The sequence below is a fragment of the Fulmarus glacialis genome, unplaced genomic scaffold (assembly GCF_000690835.1).
Source record: "Fulmarus glacialis isolate BGI_N327 unplaced genomic scaffold, ASM69083v1 scaffold758, whole genome shotgun sequence".
Taxonomy (NCBI): Eukaryota; Metazoa; Chordata; class Aves; order Procellariiformes; family Procellariidae; genus Fulmarus; species Fulmarus glacialis.
The window spans coordinates 115,159-134,924 of record NW_009228777.1 but is presented as its reverse complement, the minus strand read 5'-3'; the positions used below and the strand labels follow the sequence as shown (position 1 = coordinate 134,924).

Below are 19,766 nucleotides of genomic sequence, written 5' to 3'. Positions count from 1 at the left end.
TTTAATGCCATATGATGATTTCCAGGGTGGGTGCTCAGCTGAGAGCGAATAAATTATTTTAAAATTAGACTGACTAGATAGAGTCAGAGAATGAAAGAGAAAGAAATGAGAAAAAGTTCTTTTTCTCTTGGCCTGTGGAATATGTGGCTTGGTCTAGCGAACCCACAATAAATCTGTCTGCAAATTGAAATTCAGTACCCGGTATCTGGTCTCTACTCTGGAGTTTCTTTCAGGGCCATTCACGATATTCTGTAGTCATTTCAGCTTTTCTTCTGCATATCGGGGCACAGAGTGAAACTGAGGCCTCTCCAGGAAAATGCCTAGTAATCCTAAAATTGTCTGGTTTTCATCATTCCCGCTATGCTACTTACTAACTCTTATGCTACTTGGTCGTTTTTCCTTACTGCCATGTTGGCAGCACCCTGGCATAGCTGTCCTCATCCCTGCACACGCATGAACGAACCCGTGTTTGGGACACACTCTGTTTCAGCAGGTCTAATGGCTCGATCTACATTTGTAATGGATGTTGATTACTCCCTGGCTGGTTTTGCTTGTGCGGAAGCTGTGAAACCCTGCCAGAAAGCTTTAGCTTGTTCGGATGGTGCCAGGCTTCATGCCCTTGGTGGCTGAAGTCCTCGCAGAGTCCTCTGGGGAAGTGGCAGCCTGCCTGAGGGGAAAGCAAGTTTCTTCAGCTCTTCTTCTTTAGCCCTGGGTTGGAGGAAAGTGCCCCCTCTCAGATACAGAGCTCCTCGCTAGGACTTCTCCTGTCAAATGAGGAGACAAGCCCTGGCCTCCTACCTGTATCACATATGCAACAATATGAAGGTAAAGATGGGGTGGCTACAATGCTGGGCCATGTCTTGCTTCCCATATAGCCAGCTATTCCTGATGCCTGCAGACACGGCCCCAACCCCTGGCCCACCTAGTGCCAGCCCAGTCCTACCAAGCCAGATGCCAGCCCTGCTGAGCCAGCCGTAGCTCTTAGCAAGAGCGTATCAGATTGCTCCTGTTGGCAGACAGTGCCAGCAAGAGGACATCTCCCAGCCCAAGTCTCTCCTAGCAGCTCCAGCTCCATCGTGGAGCAAACCAAAGCTCTGTCACTATGAAAAGAAGCCATATAAAATCCCGACATTTATTTATTTTTTTAATAATGCTTTTATTACCTTTTTCCCCCCTCTACAGAACTTGAAAGCTGGTTTACTCTCACAATTTGACTATAAAATATCCATAGCCATCCAGGCAAATCTTCCCTGTGAGAGTTCCCAGACACTACTCGTTTATAATAGATATGACGAAAGAGAGAAACAGAATACAAATGGAGCGTTTGTAGCCATGGTATAAAATATTCAGCGACTAGCAGAGCAGGGTGATGTTGAATATCTCTCAACTGATGAGAAAGCAGGGTGAAGGGGAGCTCCCTGGAGGCAATTCCTGTTCTTCTGGAGTTATTTGGTCATCGGTTTTCCTTCCTCAGTCCCCTCTGGAGCGAGCATTCGCATTGCCCTACAATCCTGCCAGCCCAAACACAAAAATCAGGGGGAGGGGAAGGAAAGAAACCCCGTTTCCACGAGGCATTCAAGAACAAGGGTGTCTTGCTTGCAGCAGGCGCAGATATATCAAACAAGGAATTGCTTGCTTTCTTCAGGAGGGGAAGTTAGCCACGGCAGGCAGCGACCAGTCACCAAGTTCAAAAAGCCTCTTTGTTGAGTTGGCTTGGTGAGTCAGCATCGCAGCTGGGAGCAGATCCTCAAGTCCTTGCTTCAGCCATCAGACTCCTCTTCCTCCCTTCCCAGGGGCTGCCTGGGAGGGGGATGCTTTGAGGGGACAGTGTCCCGATGGACTGCTCCTACCGCAGTCCTCTGCCACCCCTCTCTCATGTCTCCTGGCTCAGTGGTTGCCAGGTTATGATCTGCATGGCCTCCTGCCCGCTGCTGGATGCTCTCGCAGACCCTGCAGCAAAAGATGTCTTCATAGTCAGACCGCAGGAGAAACATTGCTCAGAGGGATGAGGAAATTTCAGCCACAGAGAATTTAGTTTTTTGTGTGGCCACTGTGGTCCCCATGGTACATGGTGATTGCTAACGCTATAGCTCCCTATCTCGTGAGCCAGTGACTGTGCTCATGGGGAAGACACTTGGGTCAAAGAGTTTACTTGCTCACAGGGGTACCTACATAAAAGCAGTGATGTAGGATGTACCCAAGCAGCAATTTTTTAGCCTCCATCTGATTTGTGAGCTCACTGGTAGACCCTTTTCAAACTATGTTCACTGTGTTTTTAATAGCAGTAGTCAGTGCACACAGGCTTATGACGAGATATGGCCTCAGAGAGGGGAGAAGGCAAAGACCCCTCCTTGCCCTGGGGTACCTCCCAAGATGGGACTGTTCAGCTGCTTCCTGTAGTGACACTGGCAAGTCCTGGGCTCCAAGGGCTGGGCCTGATTGAATGCAGTGCCTGAAGACCCTGCTCTGAGCTTGCAATTTTTGTACTTCGAGCCTCATTTCTGCACTAGCAGTGTCATGGTCTTAACTTGGCCGGTTCCTCTCCCAGAAATCAGGGAACAGGCTTATTTTCTGGAATGTGTCCAGCATCTGTGAAACTCCTAAAGGTGCTGTTGTTCCAGCTTAGTGCTGACACAGACCTTATCTGACAACCCAGCTAAGTCTAGCCTATGTATAATCAGGATGGAAAGCTTCCAATGAAATTGTAAACTACTCATTGCTCTTTACAGCTTCTTGAAGAGGGGAAGTGGAGAGGGAAGTGCTGATCCCTTCTCCCTGGTATCCAGTGACAGGACACGTGGGAATGGTTCAAAGCTGCATCCTCCTAGGGGAGGATCAGACTAGATATGAGGAAACATTTCTTTACTGAGGGGGTGGTCAGATACTGGAACAGGCTTCCTAGGGAGGTGATCAAAGTAGTCAGGCAGTTGGACTAGATGATGGTTGTAGGTCCCTTCCAACTGAACTATTCTATTATATTTATTTTTCTAAGGCTTTTCTATTCTATTCTATTCTATTCTGTTCTGTTCTGTTCTGTTCTAAGATACTGTGAGGAACAGTGCTTGGGATTGTTTAAGAGGGATTTTTGGTTCTGAGTCACTAGAAACAATGAGACCTAATCAGATCACTTGCCACAGCATCCAAGTTCAAGAAAGCCATATGCTGTTTCACAGAGGTAATTGGGTTGTAGGCAGGCCACTTACACTGGTAGTGTCACCACTGACGCCCTCCTGCTGAGTAGGAAACACAGATCTGGAAGGCCTGCCAAACTGAATTGCTTCTTTACTTCTTTGACTCAGATAATGCAACCAGTGCAAAGGTGTGTCTGAGAGGTCATGGTGGATGGTCACGCATAGGAGCCAGTGTTAGCATGGATGCCATGTGGCTGCATCTTGTTTCTGACAAGTGACAGTAGTCAGAGCTGTCAGGTCACACAGATTGAGAGGTACCAGCTATGTCAATGTAAAAGCAATTTGAACCATGGAGACATCCTTTTTGTAGGATTCAACATCATAGCTCCCTCATTCCTACCCAACCTTGTTTATGAACACAGTTATACCGGTGGCACCCTGGAGGTAGCTGCATTCTGTTGGATATATAAAGTTTGCCTTATATACAAATGCATCGTTCATTAAATCCATGCCATTATCTCCAGTGCAATAACTCTACACGATAGAGATTACATCACTGGATTGATTGAGGGGAGGCTGATTTTCCTAATGAGTATGATTCACTTCCCTCTAGGCTCTTGAAAACAAGTTGCAGTTAGAGTTAAGTGAACAGTTCGTAATGAAAAAATGTATTCAATTTTTTAAATACTCTCTCTTTTTCCACTTATTCAAATGGGTTCTTGGCTTTACTCATTCCTCCGTCAATAGATGTGTATTTGACTAATGTTTTGTGCAGACATCCAGCAGCTTCCTGTGGGCTATGGTATGGACCCTTTGGATAGACTGTGGTCTCTTCTGGTAGTATCTGCTTGTTTTTTTGAGAAGGTAGTCAAATATCGTGATCGTGAGCAAAGATTATAAATACTGGCAAGATAACCACATATTTGTAAAGTGTCATTCAAGCTCTGTAGGTTCAATACAGTGGCTCTGAACCAAAGACCGTTGAAGTCACTGTTTTTCTAAAGACTTCAGTGAACTTTGGATTAGAGCCATAGATTTAAAGATTATTAAGACCAGATGGGACCAATACATCATCTAATCAAACTTCCTGCATAACCAAGGGCAGAGAACTCCCTTCAGTTACTCTTGCTGGAGCCCAGTAAACACTATGTGTCTACACCTTCATTGGATGTTTACTTACAAAGAACACCAACAGCATGCTTGACACGGCTTGCGGGCGTGGGACTGAATCATCCCTAAGCCAAAGAGCTTGGCATGTAAAGCTGAAGAAGACATGGAGAGGAGGGAAAGGCATTCAGATGTGGATTGGCTATATGTCATTTTTATTCCACGAATAACGTGTCTTCATGTTGATGCAGGCATTCTGCTTAGTACCTTGAATTTGGGTGCATTGATCCCTGCCTTTCCTTGCCCCTCACTAAAAGTGCATCACTGAATCAAGTTCCCAGTGCAGATAGCCACTGAAACGTTGCCTTCTTCAAAAGTCCTCTTCTTCTGTCTTTTTTCCTGCTGCAGAATCTGTTGGGAAGGTTGTCAGGGGCACAGATTGCTGACACCGATTCATTTTGCAGATGCCCTGAATCCCCACAGATCATCTTTGCTCTTGCTCACCTGATTTGAGTCACTGTTACTCGTCTGGTGGGAAGCTGCTATGATCCCCCCTCCCTTCCTCCAGGTCTCAGCAAAGTGTCTTTCCATTCAGACATGGCTCATAGCAGCAGCAGCAGCCTTGCGCGAAGTTGAGTAGCTTTAAGGATATACTGCAACCTGATCGTCTCCTGAGACATCAGGTGTTGCATCAATTATTCAGACCCTGAAATTGCTAGATACAAAACTTAACAGACACTTAAGAGAAAACGGGAGTTCTCAGTCCATATCCAGCTATTTCTTTAGCACTCCCAGGTGACTCTTCTGTTTTCTCCATGGACCATTAACTGTTTCACCAGTTCCATAATTGTACAAGTGGAGACTGAAGCTGGTCATTCCAGGTGCACATCTGGAGACCCCCCTGGGTGCTCTGACAGGATAAAGGCTGGGGGCCCAGAGTGCGCAACTATCTTGCACTGCTTGTGCAACCATCCCAATCTGTTCTTGAACTTCTACAAGACATGATTTTGTAATATGTATTGAAATGCTTCCCAGAAAATCAAAAAATGCTCAACAAGTGTCAGTCATCACCATTTCTAGGAGTGACTGCCTCTCCCAAAGAGAACTCTGCAGGGATGACAGGCACCCCAGCACTTGAATTGAAGGAGTTTGCAGATCCAGGCTGGGAGTCTCACTGTCTCAGCCAGTCCCCTGGAAGTTTTCTGGTGAAAGTACAGCCGGGCATAAAATGTCTTGCTATAATGCATCCTGCCTCAAAGCTGGGAACACAGTCTACTCTCACAGCCTTCCTGCAGCAAACCACTTCCCAGGCCTGAAACATTCACCTCTTATGTCTCCTTGGGTCAGGCAGGGGAGGAGGCCAGAGAACAGATTTTGAGTGGTGTCTTCAGTTCAAGAGGAAGAATATGTGATCTCAGCTGCTCGTTCCTGCTGTCTTGCTGGCTTCAGCATCGCACCAGAACAGCCCATCTGCTCCCAGCCCTGCAGCCGTGCAGCTGCCCTGTGCTTGGCTTCCAGGAGTGAGATACCACAGACTGGGTGATGATGGGGAAATAGGTTGTTAATAGGGATAGAGAGGAGACAGGCAAAGACTTCCTCAGCATAAGTACATCTGCTTCTGCAGGGTTTTTGTCAGGAACCCTCCCACACGCACCGCTTGTATTCTGGGGGTTCTGGGAGGCTTCCTCCTCTCTGGCTGAGGTCTTCGCAAAGCCTGCCCACAGAAAGGAGGCAGGCAGATTCCCCCTGACTGGCTGTTGTGCTCTTTTAAACCTGGCAGTGTCTATGAAGCCGACTTCTGTTTCAGCTCATCTGAGAGAGCTGAGCACAGTGCGTGCTCTCAGTCTGAGAGTTGAGCACACAAATGGTGCAAAGAACCCAGCTGTCTCTGGTGGCAAAGATGAAAGGTTCCGTTATCAAAGCTGGGAGAAGAGAGAGCATTTGCCTGGAGGCATCTGGGCATGTCACAAAACAGAGGGTGAACAAGGAGCAAGCAGATCTCACAGCAACTATGGTTCACTCTGCTTCTTGAGTCTGCAGAATTGGTGGGAAAAGTTGCCTACACATGGTCTCCTTCTTGCTACGTTCCTCGTACTCCCATCTTCCCTCAGGCTGGCCTCTCCTCCCTAAGGTAGTACACAGCACTTCTGGGGACCACCAGGTACAGCAACCAGGTACAGTAAGAGGGAAGGAGCTGCCTGGCTGCCTTCAGACTGCTTGATTCCAGAAAACATTGGAGGGGAAGAAAGATGTGCTGCAGCAGCTCAGTCTTCTGAGGCACAGAGCAAGTCTAATGATCCTGTCCATGGACTGACCAGCACTGCTGCCTATGGAGGCTCTTCTTCACAGCTGCTTCACCAGAGTAGGTCTCAAGCCCTGCCTTCGACTTGGTCTTTGTAATGAGAAGTCATGGTCTGGCATCTGCCCTCTGTAGGGCCTTAGGACCGTAATCCAGAAAGTCCATTCTGGGGCTTGAGATTAATTTAGATGCTCTAATCTACAGTGCTCAACTTTAGGAGAGCGGTGAGTGGTGCAGGCTGCCAGGTGAGAAGAGAGAGGTTGGTGTGTCTGACAGAGACCAACACTGGCTGTCTTCCTATCCAGGACAAACAGGAGTCTGACCCCAAATCACCCTCTGGGCCTCCTTTGGAGCCCTATCTGGACAGACCAAGCCCCTGTGCAGGTGGTTTTGCTGGCAGCTGAAGCTGGGGCCAACCCCCCTTTCCCATCACATGCCCCAGAAAGGCTAATTGGCATGCCTTCTGTCCCCCTGCCCCACGTGCCCACCAGAAATGCCGCAGAAATAGTCCCACAATTTCTCATTAAATTAAGGGCAAGATGGTGCCGTGCTTGGGAGGATTAGGGCCACAAAAAAAGCAGCAGAGCTGGGCTGTTTTGCTGCCCATAGAAGCTGCCCACCTTGCACTGGGGGAGTCAGGGCTTTGCGGGTGCATCCCCACCAGCATGTCCCATCCTGCTTGCCAGGAGCTGCACAGAGAAACAAAGGCAGCGGCACCCATTTCGGTGCTGAGCACCCGGGGCTCCCTCTGCCCTGCCTGGGGCTGAGTCAGAGGCAGCGCTGGGCTCATACACAGCCGTGGCCCTGACGAGTGACCAACTCTGAACTTACCTCTGAATCACCCTTTCCCCTTGCTCTCCTGAAATCATGTTTCCTTCTGCTACTACAGCCAGCTTTCCCTGACCAGACACTTTGTACCTTTACTACATCTTCCCTCCCAACAGAATTTCATTGACAAGGGTTTTTTTTTTTTCTGCTAAACAAACAAAACCAAGGATTTCATCCAACTGTCTAGTTTATCTATTCAAGCTCAGCAAGGAATGCAACACTGCTGTCTGGCAAGGCTCTGTTTCTGCCTGCTCGGCATTTACATGGATTGTATAGTTGCAGGCTTGCTTGGAGAGCTCCAGAAAGGCAAGGACGAGCTCTCTGGCTACATAGGTAGAAGCAGTGGCTATGGAAAGGTCGTAACTCCTTTCTTAGGTCTGGGTGGATAGAAGAGGAGCTGCACAACTGCATTTAGACCAGGATACATCTCATCCTGCTCCGTGACTTCAGGCAGGCTACATCCTGCATGTGTTTTTGTACGGGGGATCCTTACTAGGAGCAAAAGGGCAAGCCCTAGATAAGCGGTGGTACAGGTTGTTCTCAATCTCTAGATATGGAGTTCTGCTCAAAATGTCCAGGAGAACATCTTTCCACAGCTACATCCTCTCCTTCTTAGACGGAGAGGTCTCTAAGGGTGCACATCCTTAGCCTTTACAAGGATCTGTGGATAAAAACAAGCTGTTGAGGCAGGTCTGGAGTACAAAACAACAGGAGACATTTCTGACAAATATATGTTTTTTCTTGTAATGCAAATTCCTCCCTTTTGGAGCTGGTGGTATTTCCTGAAGAGTGAGAAATCCCATAAGAAAGAATCTCTCTGTAGAGAGGTGTCTGGACAGACAGATGTTGTAAATTATCACACATACTGGTTATGGAGGGAGTCATGCAAGGAGCTGGAGCATTAGCATGAGTTATCATGGCACAGAGGACGCAGAGCAAATGGGAGCTTCTCTGCATCCAGATAGTGCCTTCTGACAGCGTGCTGCATATACCAGCATGGAGAGGGCTGTAGCAAGGCAGAATGAACCCCAAGGGGGGATCTCCATCTCATGATGGATTATCACCATGCAGAAAAGGGGCTTGGCAGCACGTTTGGGGCTGCTAGGGGGCAAAGAGACCAGCAAGGCAGCTCAAGTACCATCCTGCTCAGTAAGCAAGCAGGGGACATACACTAAGGTCCTTCCCATCATTGATCCTGAAATTACTGGATGCTCCCCAGTCCCGTTGATGTGGGTCAGTAACCGCCTTTCTGGGAAAGTGTTTGTGTCCCCTGAGCTGGAGCTGGGAAGAGCAAGCTCTGGAGAGACTGTCTGGTCCCTGAGGGCTGAGTGCACGCTCTGCCCAAGGGGAGGCGAGGGAGGGGGATGTGTGCTGGAGCGCAGGTGTTTGGAGACTCGCTCAGCTCACGATGCCATTTGTTTTCCGCTTTGCTGGGCTGTAAACAAGCAAACAGGAGTTTGCTTCTCAGCATCCAGCTGAGAAAGTGGTAGGCACCATCCTGCCTGCTTGCCTCCCTCTGCCTACAGGGCAGGAGGTCTCCAGAAGGTGTGGGGAAACTGAGGACCTGGTCACTATTAGGCTAAGTGTCCAGACTGAAGGTAAGCAGAACCATGGCTCGGCAGGTGATAGGCAGAGGGAACCTGCTCCTAGCCTGATCCCGTGGTCAGATCTGCTGTGAATTGCCATGATGACTCCTGCGCCGGCCGCAGCACAGCAGCATGGTGAGCTGGCACATGGGAGCAGAGCTGCTGCCCGCGGCCGCATTCAGGGGCTGTGAAAACACAGCTGGTCTTGGGGCTGAGAGTCAGACCCCCCATCTGTCCTGCGGGGAAGGACATGGTCTGTCCACATTGTCCCCTGCAAAATGTTTAAGTACGGGAAAGGGATGTGCTTAAAGCAGGATGATATAATGAATCAGATGTGAAGTTGGCAAAAAGCCCGAGGACTCCTGATTCTTGTCTTTTAAATGCCAGACTCTGTACTCTCCATCTACTCTGTTCTGGCTGCATATTGGATGGGCCTTTGTTCTTCTGAGATAGCATAAATTTAACGTTACGGAGCGTGGAGACTTTTTTCTCCCCTTTTTGAATTCATTAAACCACATCCTGTTGTCCACACATAGAAAGCCTGTTACTGGTCACAAACAACCTCTGAGGGAATTTTCCATGAAAAGGGGTGGCAGGATTTTATTCTGTACACACAGCATCAAAGATGGAACTCTTGTATCATTCATCTTTCTATGCCAACACTTTCTCTAATTAGACCGTGGATCAAATGAGCAAAGGAGCTCAAGCATAGCTCCATTGCAAGTCTGCTTCTACCATATCACCATCTGCTCTCTATGTACACAGACAGGTGGGGAAATGCTGGAGAGAAGGAGCTGTAGCTGTAGTTTGCCTGCCTTCCTCCTATTAGCATTCGCATTCCTCATCGCAAGGCAGACATGACCATGCAGTTGCATTTACCCCACTGCCTGCATGCCCCAGGTCCCCCCACCCAGATGTCCCCCCCAGGGGTCCAGCCACATGTTCACTTTGCCTCTTTACAGTGCAGTGTTGTTGCTTCTCTGCTGGTCCATTCCTTCCATCCCAAAATTCATATGCATGCCAGATAGGTCAGATAGTGATGGATCATAGATCAATCTGTGCAATTGGCTTTGCCATGTCAGGGGATATTGCTTCAAGCCCATCCTCATTTGATGGTGGTTTAGGAGGTCAGGGTTGGAAATGTGTTTGTTTCTTTGATTTTTTAAATCCACAGTAAAATCCAAAGAAAATTCCCTGTAGCCCGATATAAGTAATTTTCACAGGTTTGCTGTAGGGGAAACATTGCCAATCAAAACTTACCATATTGCTGTTTATATTCCCAGAAAGTCCCAGCCACAGCAGGGAACTGGAGGCTTTGATTCCCCTGATCCCTTTCATTGCCTCCCCACCATAATGAAGCAGAGAGCGTTCCATAGCAATTAGCCGGCCTGCAGCACGGCACTGAACATGCTCAGTGCCTCTCTAAAGCCGATGGGGATGCCTCATGAGTAGAGGTGGGATAGTGGTGCTTTCCAAACTCTGACCAGGACTCTTTTTTCTCGCTGTTGATGAGCTCTCTGAACCCTCCCGCTTTGAAGTTACTGAAGTGGTGGCTGCAGGAAGGGGTCTGTGTAGTGACCCTGTGACTGGACACAGGGGACCCTGCACACCGAGCTGGGATCAGCTAAAGACACGTAGAGATAAAGTTCTCCATAATGAGGAGTGGAAAGCAGCCGAGAGGCTTTAATTGTCTTACTCCGCATATGTTAATGTATGAAGCATCATTAGAGACTGTGAAAGAGTAAATACATCCTATCATGGCACGAAGACAACTTACTTTCCTAGAAATTATGAGTCAGTACAAGCTCATATTATTTCTCCATCTCTATCTGTGCTACGATTATTTTTCCACCCTCTGCTTTCTAGCTCTCAGAGCAGTAACTTTCCCCCACAGCACTGTAACCGAGAACACCAGCCTGACACTGACTGCTATTCATTAACATCTATTTAAATGGGAAAGGGAGAGAGACCTGTGTTTCTGGTGGGGATTATGAACAGTAATAGATTCTTTCTGGGGACTGTCGTTCGCTCCTGGGATTTGCCTGCACTAAGCTTTGGGCTTTTAGTTTGTGATCAGCGGTGTTAACACTAAACCACACTTAAGGAAGTGCTCAGAGCCCCTGTTAGAAAGGTAAGAGTTCTTTTCTCCCTGGCCTGGTTTTAGCCCTCATATTGGGTCTGCAAGTGACTCTGCCAGGCTATACAAGGTCTGAGTCCTCTCCACACCGTGTATCTCTTTCTATCCACTGGACATCTCTTGCCATGAATCAGTTTCTTCTTCTTATCTCAACCTGTCTTGCCTGCAGTTGAAATGCCATGGGAATTTCCAGGGGGGCTTTCAGCCCTGGATTCCCAGCTGGGTGCCAAACCTAAACGGGGGCTGCAGCCAGGATTTCTCATGGGTAGCTGATCTCCTGAGATCACCCTGTGCTGGAGCAGGGATCCTGCAGGAGCGCAGCAGGGAGTCACAGTGAGACCAGGCTGTGTGCGAGCCTGCGGCCAGCCCAGCCACCCTGGCTGTGGATCCCGACAGCCTTCCCTATCCATCCCACGGAGCTCTGCTGCACTTGCACAGCACCACGTCTCTCAGTGTGCAACATCGTCCTCCCTTTGCTTCCTAGCCACTCCGGCTGCCTGCCTTCCATAAAACTGAGCTATGCCTCAGCCTTTCCCCACCCCATCACCCCGCATTAACCCCCCCCAGCTGCCCCGCGGAGAGCTCTTGAGGAAACCTCTACCTTTTCTGCCATCCCGCACAGACTGTGCCCGTGGCCCTGCCCTTACGGACCCTGCGTCCCTCCCAGTGCTGCCTGCGCCGGCTCTTCTGGATCTACACTGCTATTCAATGCGACAGTGAAGTCCCCATCCCATGGAAACTGAGAGAAGACCTTTTCTTGTTGTGAGAAGGTAACATTTAAAGGCATCCCTTGGGCTACTCTATCTGGCAGCCCAGCTGGTGCTCTTTTGTGTGAGTGCCACTCTTTTGAAATGCCAGCTCTGGTCTTAAAGGCAGCCAGCAGAAGGTACAGCTCGTCTCCCTGTAATTGATTCCTCATCACTCGTCACTGGCCTTTATTCTCCCTTTTGATTGGGAAGAAGGAATAATACAGATTACAAGACAAATGCAAAGAATGCCTTGTATGGGGAGAGGTAACAACACGATTGCTGGTGTCCTGGGATTTCCCTTGTGTTTGTCAGTCTCTGGTCAGCTGGAGAGATTTAGCAGCAGATAGATAGCCTGTCTTTGTGTGTGCCTCACCAGCAGGTGCCCTTAGGAAATGCCAGACACACCTCATGGGAGAGTTGGGGAAGAGGCGACAACAGCAGAAATAGGTAACAAAACTGGCCAGCTGGATTTGGACCCTGATACAGGAAACTAGGCATGATTGTAGTACAAAACCAGGCAAAAGGGGTGGCTGCAACAGCTGGCGCTGGAATACATCCCAGATGGGCCTTTCACATCTCCACTGATGGAGGCATGGGGGTTGGAGAGCAGGTCCCACTTCGGTTCTTCTTCAGTTTGTGACCACTAGGAAGGCAGAAGAGCTCAAGCAGTTCTGCTCCCTAGCATCTTCTTGCTTAGGTCTCATAAAACGTTTGCTGTGTTTCTGAGTTCCCCTCTAAGTGAGTATTACTATCCTTCTTGATTATCACCATCATATCACGTCAGCAGATAAAAGTAGGTAAAAGCAGTTGCTAAGGATCACGTGGCAAGTCAGTTCACAGCTGTGAATGGGTTCCTCACACCTCACACATGCATGGATCGTGCATTGGCCACCTCCTGCAAAGTGGGATTTGGATATATAGTCTGTGCTCTAGGAGGGGCACTTTACAAGTTTCAGGTGGCTGGTTTGGTCTGAACTTGTGTCACATGCTGAAAGCTACACAGGGAGTGAAGATAGTTAATAAGGCATGAGATGGATATTGCTAGGTTGCACAGAGATGGGTGTAGGCAGGTGTGAATTCACCAGAGGTCAGGAGCTACCGATGTCAATATCTACATAGGCTCCACTTCCCTTTTTAGCCTGAGACTTAATCTATGGATTTTCATGATTGTAAGTGGGATCCTGGAGTAACGTTTGATTTTAGGGCAGTGGGCTGAACGCAAAGCTTTCCCTTGGAAAACACAAAGCCGTGCAGCACTTGTTCTATCACACCGTTGGCTTTTGGGGCCAGACTGAAAAATGGAGATAAAAAAGCTCTGAGCAATTAGAAAGATGTCTTGGAGCTTTCTGTAGTCCAGGACTGCAATGTTTTATGGCTCTGCCTGGAGCTCAGATCTGAAGGTTCATTTCCAAGTACCTCCATCACAGGCTACATGCCCTTAAACTTGACTGGCAGCCTGTGGCAGACTGATACATGGTAGAAGGGAATAAAGTAGACGACCTGCACAATCTTTAACATCTACAACACTGTGGACCCAGTTCAGATGGGGTAGAGGCTTCATTCCTGTTTAGTTTGAAGTCCTAGAGTCTCTGCCATGCCTCCCAGAAGCACATTCCCAGTGACAGCATTACTGGGAAAGGGAGGTGGTGTAGTTCTTTCCGAGCCTCAGGGAGGCTCTGTAACTTAGCAGGGATTGCAGGCAGGGCTATGAGATCTGAATCCCCTTCACAACTCTGATTTGTAAGACAGTCATGGGCATGCTGTTCGTCTGTTTTGACCTTCAGTTTTCCATGTGTAGACAGGGTTGGTGAAACACTGCATGTTGTGGGCAGATAAGGGAGCTTCCTTTCCGATTGCAAACCATTTGAAGAATGCCTGCTCATATTCAGTATTGTTCTATTAGGGAATTCAGGGGCCAAAAGGTTGAAACTTTTTTCCTGATGCTGCAAGGACATGGAGTTGTCAGCCAGGATATGCTCAGGCTTGGTTTGGGTTTAGGCCAGGTATTCACAGCCAGTGCTTTGGGGGCACTAATTTGCATTCCAGATGCTTCTCTGGGTCTCTTTCTATCTCGCCTTCGCTTTTTTCCTAGGGCATCAAAGTTCATTTGCTGCCTGATTTGTCCCAGTGCTGGCTACTTAGCCAGGCTCTCACGCAGCAGATCCTAGCTGCAAGTCCCCAGATGAGGGTAGAATAGACAACGGTTGTTTTTAATCCTTGCTTGCTAGCAGCTTCATATTAATTCTTCATTCACTCTCAATCCCTCACCTCACTGGCTCTGGCGTCTGTAATTAGCTGCTCTGAACACACTCCTGTTGACATTGATCTATGGGGTTATGTAGTTCCTGTGAGGGCCGTCAGTTTGGCCAAGGGCCTCTGTGAGGACTAGGTATCCTTAGAGAGACTTTGCCTCATAGGAAGCTCCTGAGGGCAGGGAGGACACCAAGAAACCAGCAGCTCAAAGCTGGTTTTGCCAGGGGCTCCCGTAGTGACTTCTCTTGTCCTTGGCACCGTGTTTCCAGGAGGGAGATCCCACTCGCTTACCTCTGTCTCCCCAAGGTTGTGCAATGCCAGCTGGTCTCAAGAGAGAGAGAAACAAACTATTTCACTCCTTATCTTGGGTTGTGGTGTGCATCCCAAACTGGGTACCACCGGGGAAGGGAATTGGATACACTTCCCTGTCCCTTCAGGCCTTCAGCTAGTTTTCTCACCTAGCCTTAGTGCTAACACTTCTGAATATTTCCAGGCAATAACATGCCCTTCTTTCCTCATTTCACTAAATTATACACATATTTCATTCTTTCAACCTTTTCTTGTAAGTCAGCCACTCAGAATCTAAACATTTCATCATCTTTATTATGCATCTCTGAACTCCCTGTGATGCATCTCTCGCTTTCTGACAGCCAGGCACTTGACGGGGGTACTTCCAGGTCCCTGTCCTTCACGCAGTGCCCCTAAGGCTGATGTGCCAAGAATGAAGAATTTCAGGGGATCATGTAGGAGGGAGGGTATTTCCCCTGTCTCTTCCTCTGATCTCTCGCTGCTGCCTCTCAGAAGAGCGTACCTTGGCGGGAATGCAGCATCCCAAGTGCAGACAGACTATGGACATATAAGTAAGGGTTATTATTGCCTCTCTGCTCTCAGGCGTAATATGTCTGTGTAGGGAGACCAGAAACACTGATGAGCAACAGCGTGACTAGAGTTGTGATTGATTTTTTGGTTTGCCAGCTGAATTGAAAAAAAAAAAGAGAAAAAGTCTTTCAGGTCTACCCTGAGTGAATGCTTAAAAATGTTTTTTCACTGAAACAAAAAAGGAAAAGCCATCTGAGGGGATTACTAAAAGGACACTACAGGAAGGCAAGCTGAGATGGTTTCATTTGTGGGTAGAGGGTAGGGGGCTGTGACACTGATTTCAAAGTGAGAACTGGAAATGCTTTGAGATTTGTTGGCTTTGGTTTTGGTTTAATGGCAGACGAAACTTTTTGGGAATTGTTTTGTTTGAAAGAACTTGAAGTCGGTGTTGATCCACAGGGTCTTTGTGTTCCTCTGAAAACATGGGGCTGGGATGGTACAGGCATGTACAGTGTGGTACAGGCAATGCCACCCAGCGCTAGCAAAGAACGGCTGTCACTCCAAGGCTGCTTCCAGGGCAAGTGGCGACTGAGGACACAGGTCATATTTCTGCAGCTGATGGCCAGGGCAGGGCAGGGAGAGGGCGTAGCATACGTCAGGTGTTAGTGGTGAATGGGGAGAGGCAAACATGTGTCCTGGGCTCCCCAGTTCAAGTAGGATTTAGAGAAACTGGTGTGGGTCCAGCGGTGGGGCATCAGGATGGTCAAGGGCCAGGAGCAAAAGTCCTGGGGAAGAGAGGTTAAGGGAGCTGGACTTGCTCAGTCTGGCAAAGAGAAGGCTGCTATCAGCCCTTGGCCCCCAACTGTTTGAAGAGCAATTTCAAAGATAACAGAGCCAAAATCTTATCAGTAGTATTAAACAATATAATAGAGAACAGCAGCCACAACTGGTAGCACTGGAGGTTCATACTGGATGTTAGGAAAAGTTGATTTCCTCAGGGGATTTCAAGACTTGGCCAGGCAAAGCCATGCTGCCCTCATGTAGAGCTTGGAGACAGCTTCAAGCAGGAGGTTGGATGGGATGCCTCTGGAGGTCCCTTGCAGCTAGCATTTCTGCCACCCCCTTCTCGTGCCACCCCAGCCATGCTACAGACTGCTTCTTCCTCATCCTGTCCTCTCTGTCTTCATCTGGGTCTGTGTCCTCCCTTGGATAGCCCAGATGGATGAAACATTGCCAGTGGCACTTGCCCATCAACCCAGGAGAAAGCTGGCTCCCTCCAGAGGTTACCGCTGGGGCTCTGCAGGCTGTCCCTGGGCCGGCTGGGGCATACAGCTGTGGCTCAAGGCTGAGCCCCAGAGCTAAGCCGGGGGCCAGCCCAGCAGGCAGGGTTGCCTGCCTGCCCCGGCACGCGAGCGCCCAGTTTCTTTCTTACAGGCTCCTTGAACCTGCTAGTTCGCGTGCGGAACAAGCGAGCCATTGACACCCAGGTCTGGTCACTCAGTGGGAACCGGGGGAACATGTGGCAGCAAGCGCACGTGCCCATCAACCCGCCCGGGCCCTTCCAGGTAAGTCAGGTCCACAGCCAAGGAGCCACCTGCCACCTGTCCTGTCCATGTGCCATGGGCTGTAGGAGACTTCCCAGCAGACATCTACCTCCATGGCACGGGGGCTGGTTGGGCACAAGGAGAGCACTGGGAGCTCTCCAGCCCCAGGGTCACTGGGGCAAGGCAAGAGCTTGGTGGGTGCACAGAAATCAAATCCACTTCTCTCTGAAGCCATCCAACGCTGTTATGTGGAAGCATCAGTTTGGCACTATACATTTTCTGATTATTGCTGGGCTGGAAACTGCTGGTACCAGGTCTGTGTGACAAGTCTTCTGGTGTTGAGCAGCTGGGGGATGCTGGCCTGTCGGTGTAAAGTGACTTTAAGCGCTAGAGGTTTCTTCTAGCATGTGCTGCAAGAGCCCACCTCCGCTGTCCCCCTGGTTTAGGACTGCAGGACAGCTTGTGAATATAAACTGGGCACTCTGTATCTGCTCATCGAGTCGTTTATGTGTACCCAGGACGTGAGCTGCTTTGTGGCTGGATGTTTTATTGCTGATGTTTTTGCCCAACATGCTACTTTGCTGTTGTAGGCGTGTTTGTGAGAGCTGGGTCTGTGCAGGCTGGTAAGTTGTGGCACTGCGACAAAATGCCCAGCATGCTTTTGGGTACTTTAAAATAATAAATAAGAATTTCGTCACTCTTGCGAGTGCTGTTCAGTATTGGTTGATTTGTTAGTGCAGCACTCTGCTTAACAAAGCAGAGCTCTACATGCTCATTTATTACTCTACAGATGCTCACCACACAGGGGTTGGTCCCGTAAGCAGTGGGATCCGGCTCTCCAGATCCTATGAGTACTGGAGACAGGAAGGAATCATTCACTTGGGGACCTGATAAGATCTGGTCTGTGCCCTGCTCACCTCTGCAGAGCCCTGCAGCGCGGGAAGGGTCCTCCACAACTGCAGCCTCACGCTGGGCTCTATCCCATGCTCTGCTTGCAGATCATCTTCGAAGGTGTCCGGGGCACGAGCTACGAGGGGGACATTGCCATCGATGACGTCACTCTGAAAAAGGGAGACTGTCCAAGGAAGCCAATTGGACCAAATAAGGGTGAGAGTGTGTGTGCCCTAGAGGAAAATGAGTTGGTGGGAGTGCATACATGAATGTATGTGCTAGGGATGCACAGCTAATTTCAGAGCACATTGACGTGTTGGTGGGACTCAACAAGATGGTTGACTCTATCAGCAGAAGTCAGCAGAGGGGCTGTCAGACTCTTGAACTTGTTCTTTACAGTCATGAGTTAGCAAGAGCTCAGATGAACAACCAGATCGTGTCGGGACTGTGCTGCCAGGCACCAGCATGCTGAAGTCTGCACCAGTATGTTGGATTGGGGGTGTCATACCCAAGCAGCTAAAGGCTTCTGCAGTATCTTATATCCTGGAACCCCGAGGTATGGGAGCTTTCGAAAGGGAAAGACCTTCTGCAGGTTCTAATGGCCTCTGCAGCGTTAAGTCAGTCCTTCTCCAGGAAAAAATTCTGCCTTTTGGGGCCTGGAGCCAGAGAAGGCTGGGCTTCTTCCCATTGCCCTCTGAGCAGAGAGGCACAGCCAGGCAGAGTATTGCAAATGCAGGATGGGAGCAAGCTACCAAGCTGTACATCACCTCCCTCCCAATCCTGACAGTGAGTGCTTGAGCTAAATCCCACCAGTCCCTTTCCAGTCCATCCACATCATCCTGGTACCAGCATTGCAGAAAGGGAGACAATCCCACTGTCAGCTGAGGTGCACCATAGGTTGAAGCCATAGCAAGGTGCATAAGCGGTACGTAGGCATTAATCCTTGGGTGGAATCACTGGTGTGCCTCGTGCCTTAGTCCTGCCTGTGCCGTCGATAACATGCCTCAGGTGGGCAGGACAGCAGATCTTCAGAGTGCGCAAACCAGAGCCAGACAGGCGCTTGTGAGCAAGGTTCAATTTGTCTTATTTATTTTTGAAGGAAAAAACCCTTGTTGAGGAAGAGTAACTTTCAGCCATTTTCTTAACTCTAAAGGTGAAGGGGGAAACAAAACATCAAAAAAGTCAGAACACCCTAAAAATTTCAAAATTTCAGGTGCAGTTAAATTTCAGGTGCTGTTTCAGCCTAGGATGGCCAAGCTGTAACCGAAATACAAGCAGAACCTTTTGTTTGACTCAAGTTGAATCTTCTGGGGAAGAAAGGAGGGTTGGATTGCAAAAGTAAATAAGATTCAACCTGTTTTCCTGAGTTGGAAAAGAAATCATTTTGGGAAGCCTTGAGAATGTCCAGGGAAGGCTAGAAAGATCTTCCAATAGATCTGGGAGGTGCTTGGTGGTTCAGGGTGGGAGGAAAGGCTACGACACTGATGTGCGCTGACTTGTTTGGTGAGGTGGGGATCCATCCCATCACTAATTCTTTTTCTCTCTTCTCGGCTGGCAGCGGTTGCTCTTCCAGGAAGCGGTGTCCCGGCCCTGCACAGCCCTTGTCTTTGTGGCCCATTGACTTTCTTCCTTTACGTGCTGCTGAGATGATGGCAAGTGAGCACTCCTGTCTTCGGACCGTTTTTTTTTTCCTACTCAGCCACCTCTGCTCCTCTTCCTCCCCTCCTCACTGGCACACCAAAGTGTCCATATGTTACCAAAGACTGACAGGCATGACCACGCAAAGGGATCTGGTTCAGAACTGGAGCACTCCTTGAGAAAGTCATAATGTCTAGAACAAAATTTAAAAATAAAGACAAAAAATTTTTAAAACCACGTGCACGAGAGAGTGAGAGAGAGAGAAGAAGGAAAGAAAGAAACAGAAACACACAGAAAAGAAGGAATGAAAGACAAAAAATAGGAATGAAGAAATCTGAAGAGCAAATGAAGGAGGAAAAAAACACCCCCATGTTTCCTTGGGAATGTCGGACAGGGCTTCCTCAGGGAAGTGGAAACTTGTTTTAAACAAACAAACAAACAAAAATATATTAAAGCACAAATTTCTACCAGAACAGTTACCTTCTTTACTGCAGAGCCCACAGCTTAGTGGATGATATACCGCAGTACTCCCCTTGTCTCCCCATGCTTTCCCGCCGGCTGGGGCTGCCCCACTCCACTGCAGCTCCCTGCAGTAACGCCGGCCTCGACCATGGGGCAGCAGCCGCCCCGTGTGCTGGTGGCCGGAGCATCTTGCCTCGCACCGCATGTGCTTCAGTGTCTCCATTCATCCGCATCTTCCAGGCTCTCATGTATTTAATTGCCCACTGTGTGGTTTGCTTTGGCCTTTCCCCACCTGTGCTTCTCACCCACCAGCCTGAAGAAG

The 19,766-nt window shown here is 48.9% G+C and overlaps 1 protein-coding gene across 1 annotated transcript in view; it reads left to right on the top strand.

The window, feature by feature from the left end:
• The window catches only part of MDGA1 (MAM domain containing glycosylphosphatidylinositol anchor 1), a 94,871-nt gene extending 75,571 nt beyond the window's left edge, over window positions 1–19,300 (top strand). The window contains exons 14-16 of the mRNA XM_009583583.1: window positions 16,344–16,474; window positions 17,452–17,560; window positions 18,903–19,300. Coding sequence (XP_009581878.1) covers window positions 16,344–16,474; window positions 17,452–17,560; window positions 18,903–18,994 — 332 coding nt within the window. The 3' untranslated portion in view covers window positions 18,995–19,300. The remainder of the gene's footprint in view (window positions 1–16,343; window positions 16,475–17,451; window positions 17,561–18,902) is intronic.
• Window positions 19,301–19,766: the final 466 nt, after the last annotated feature.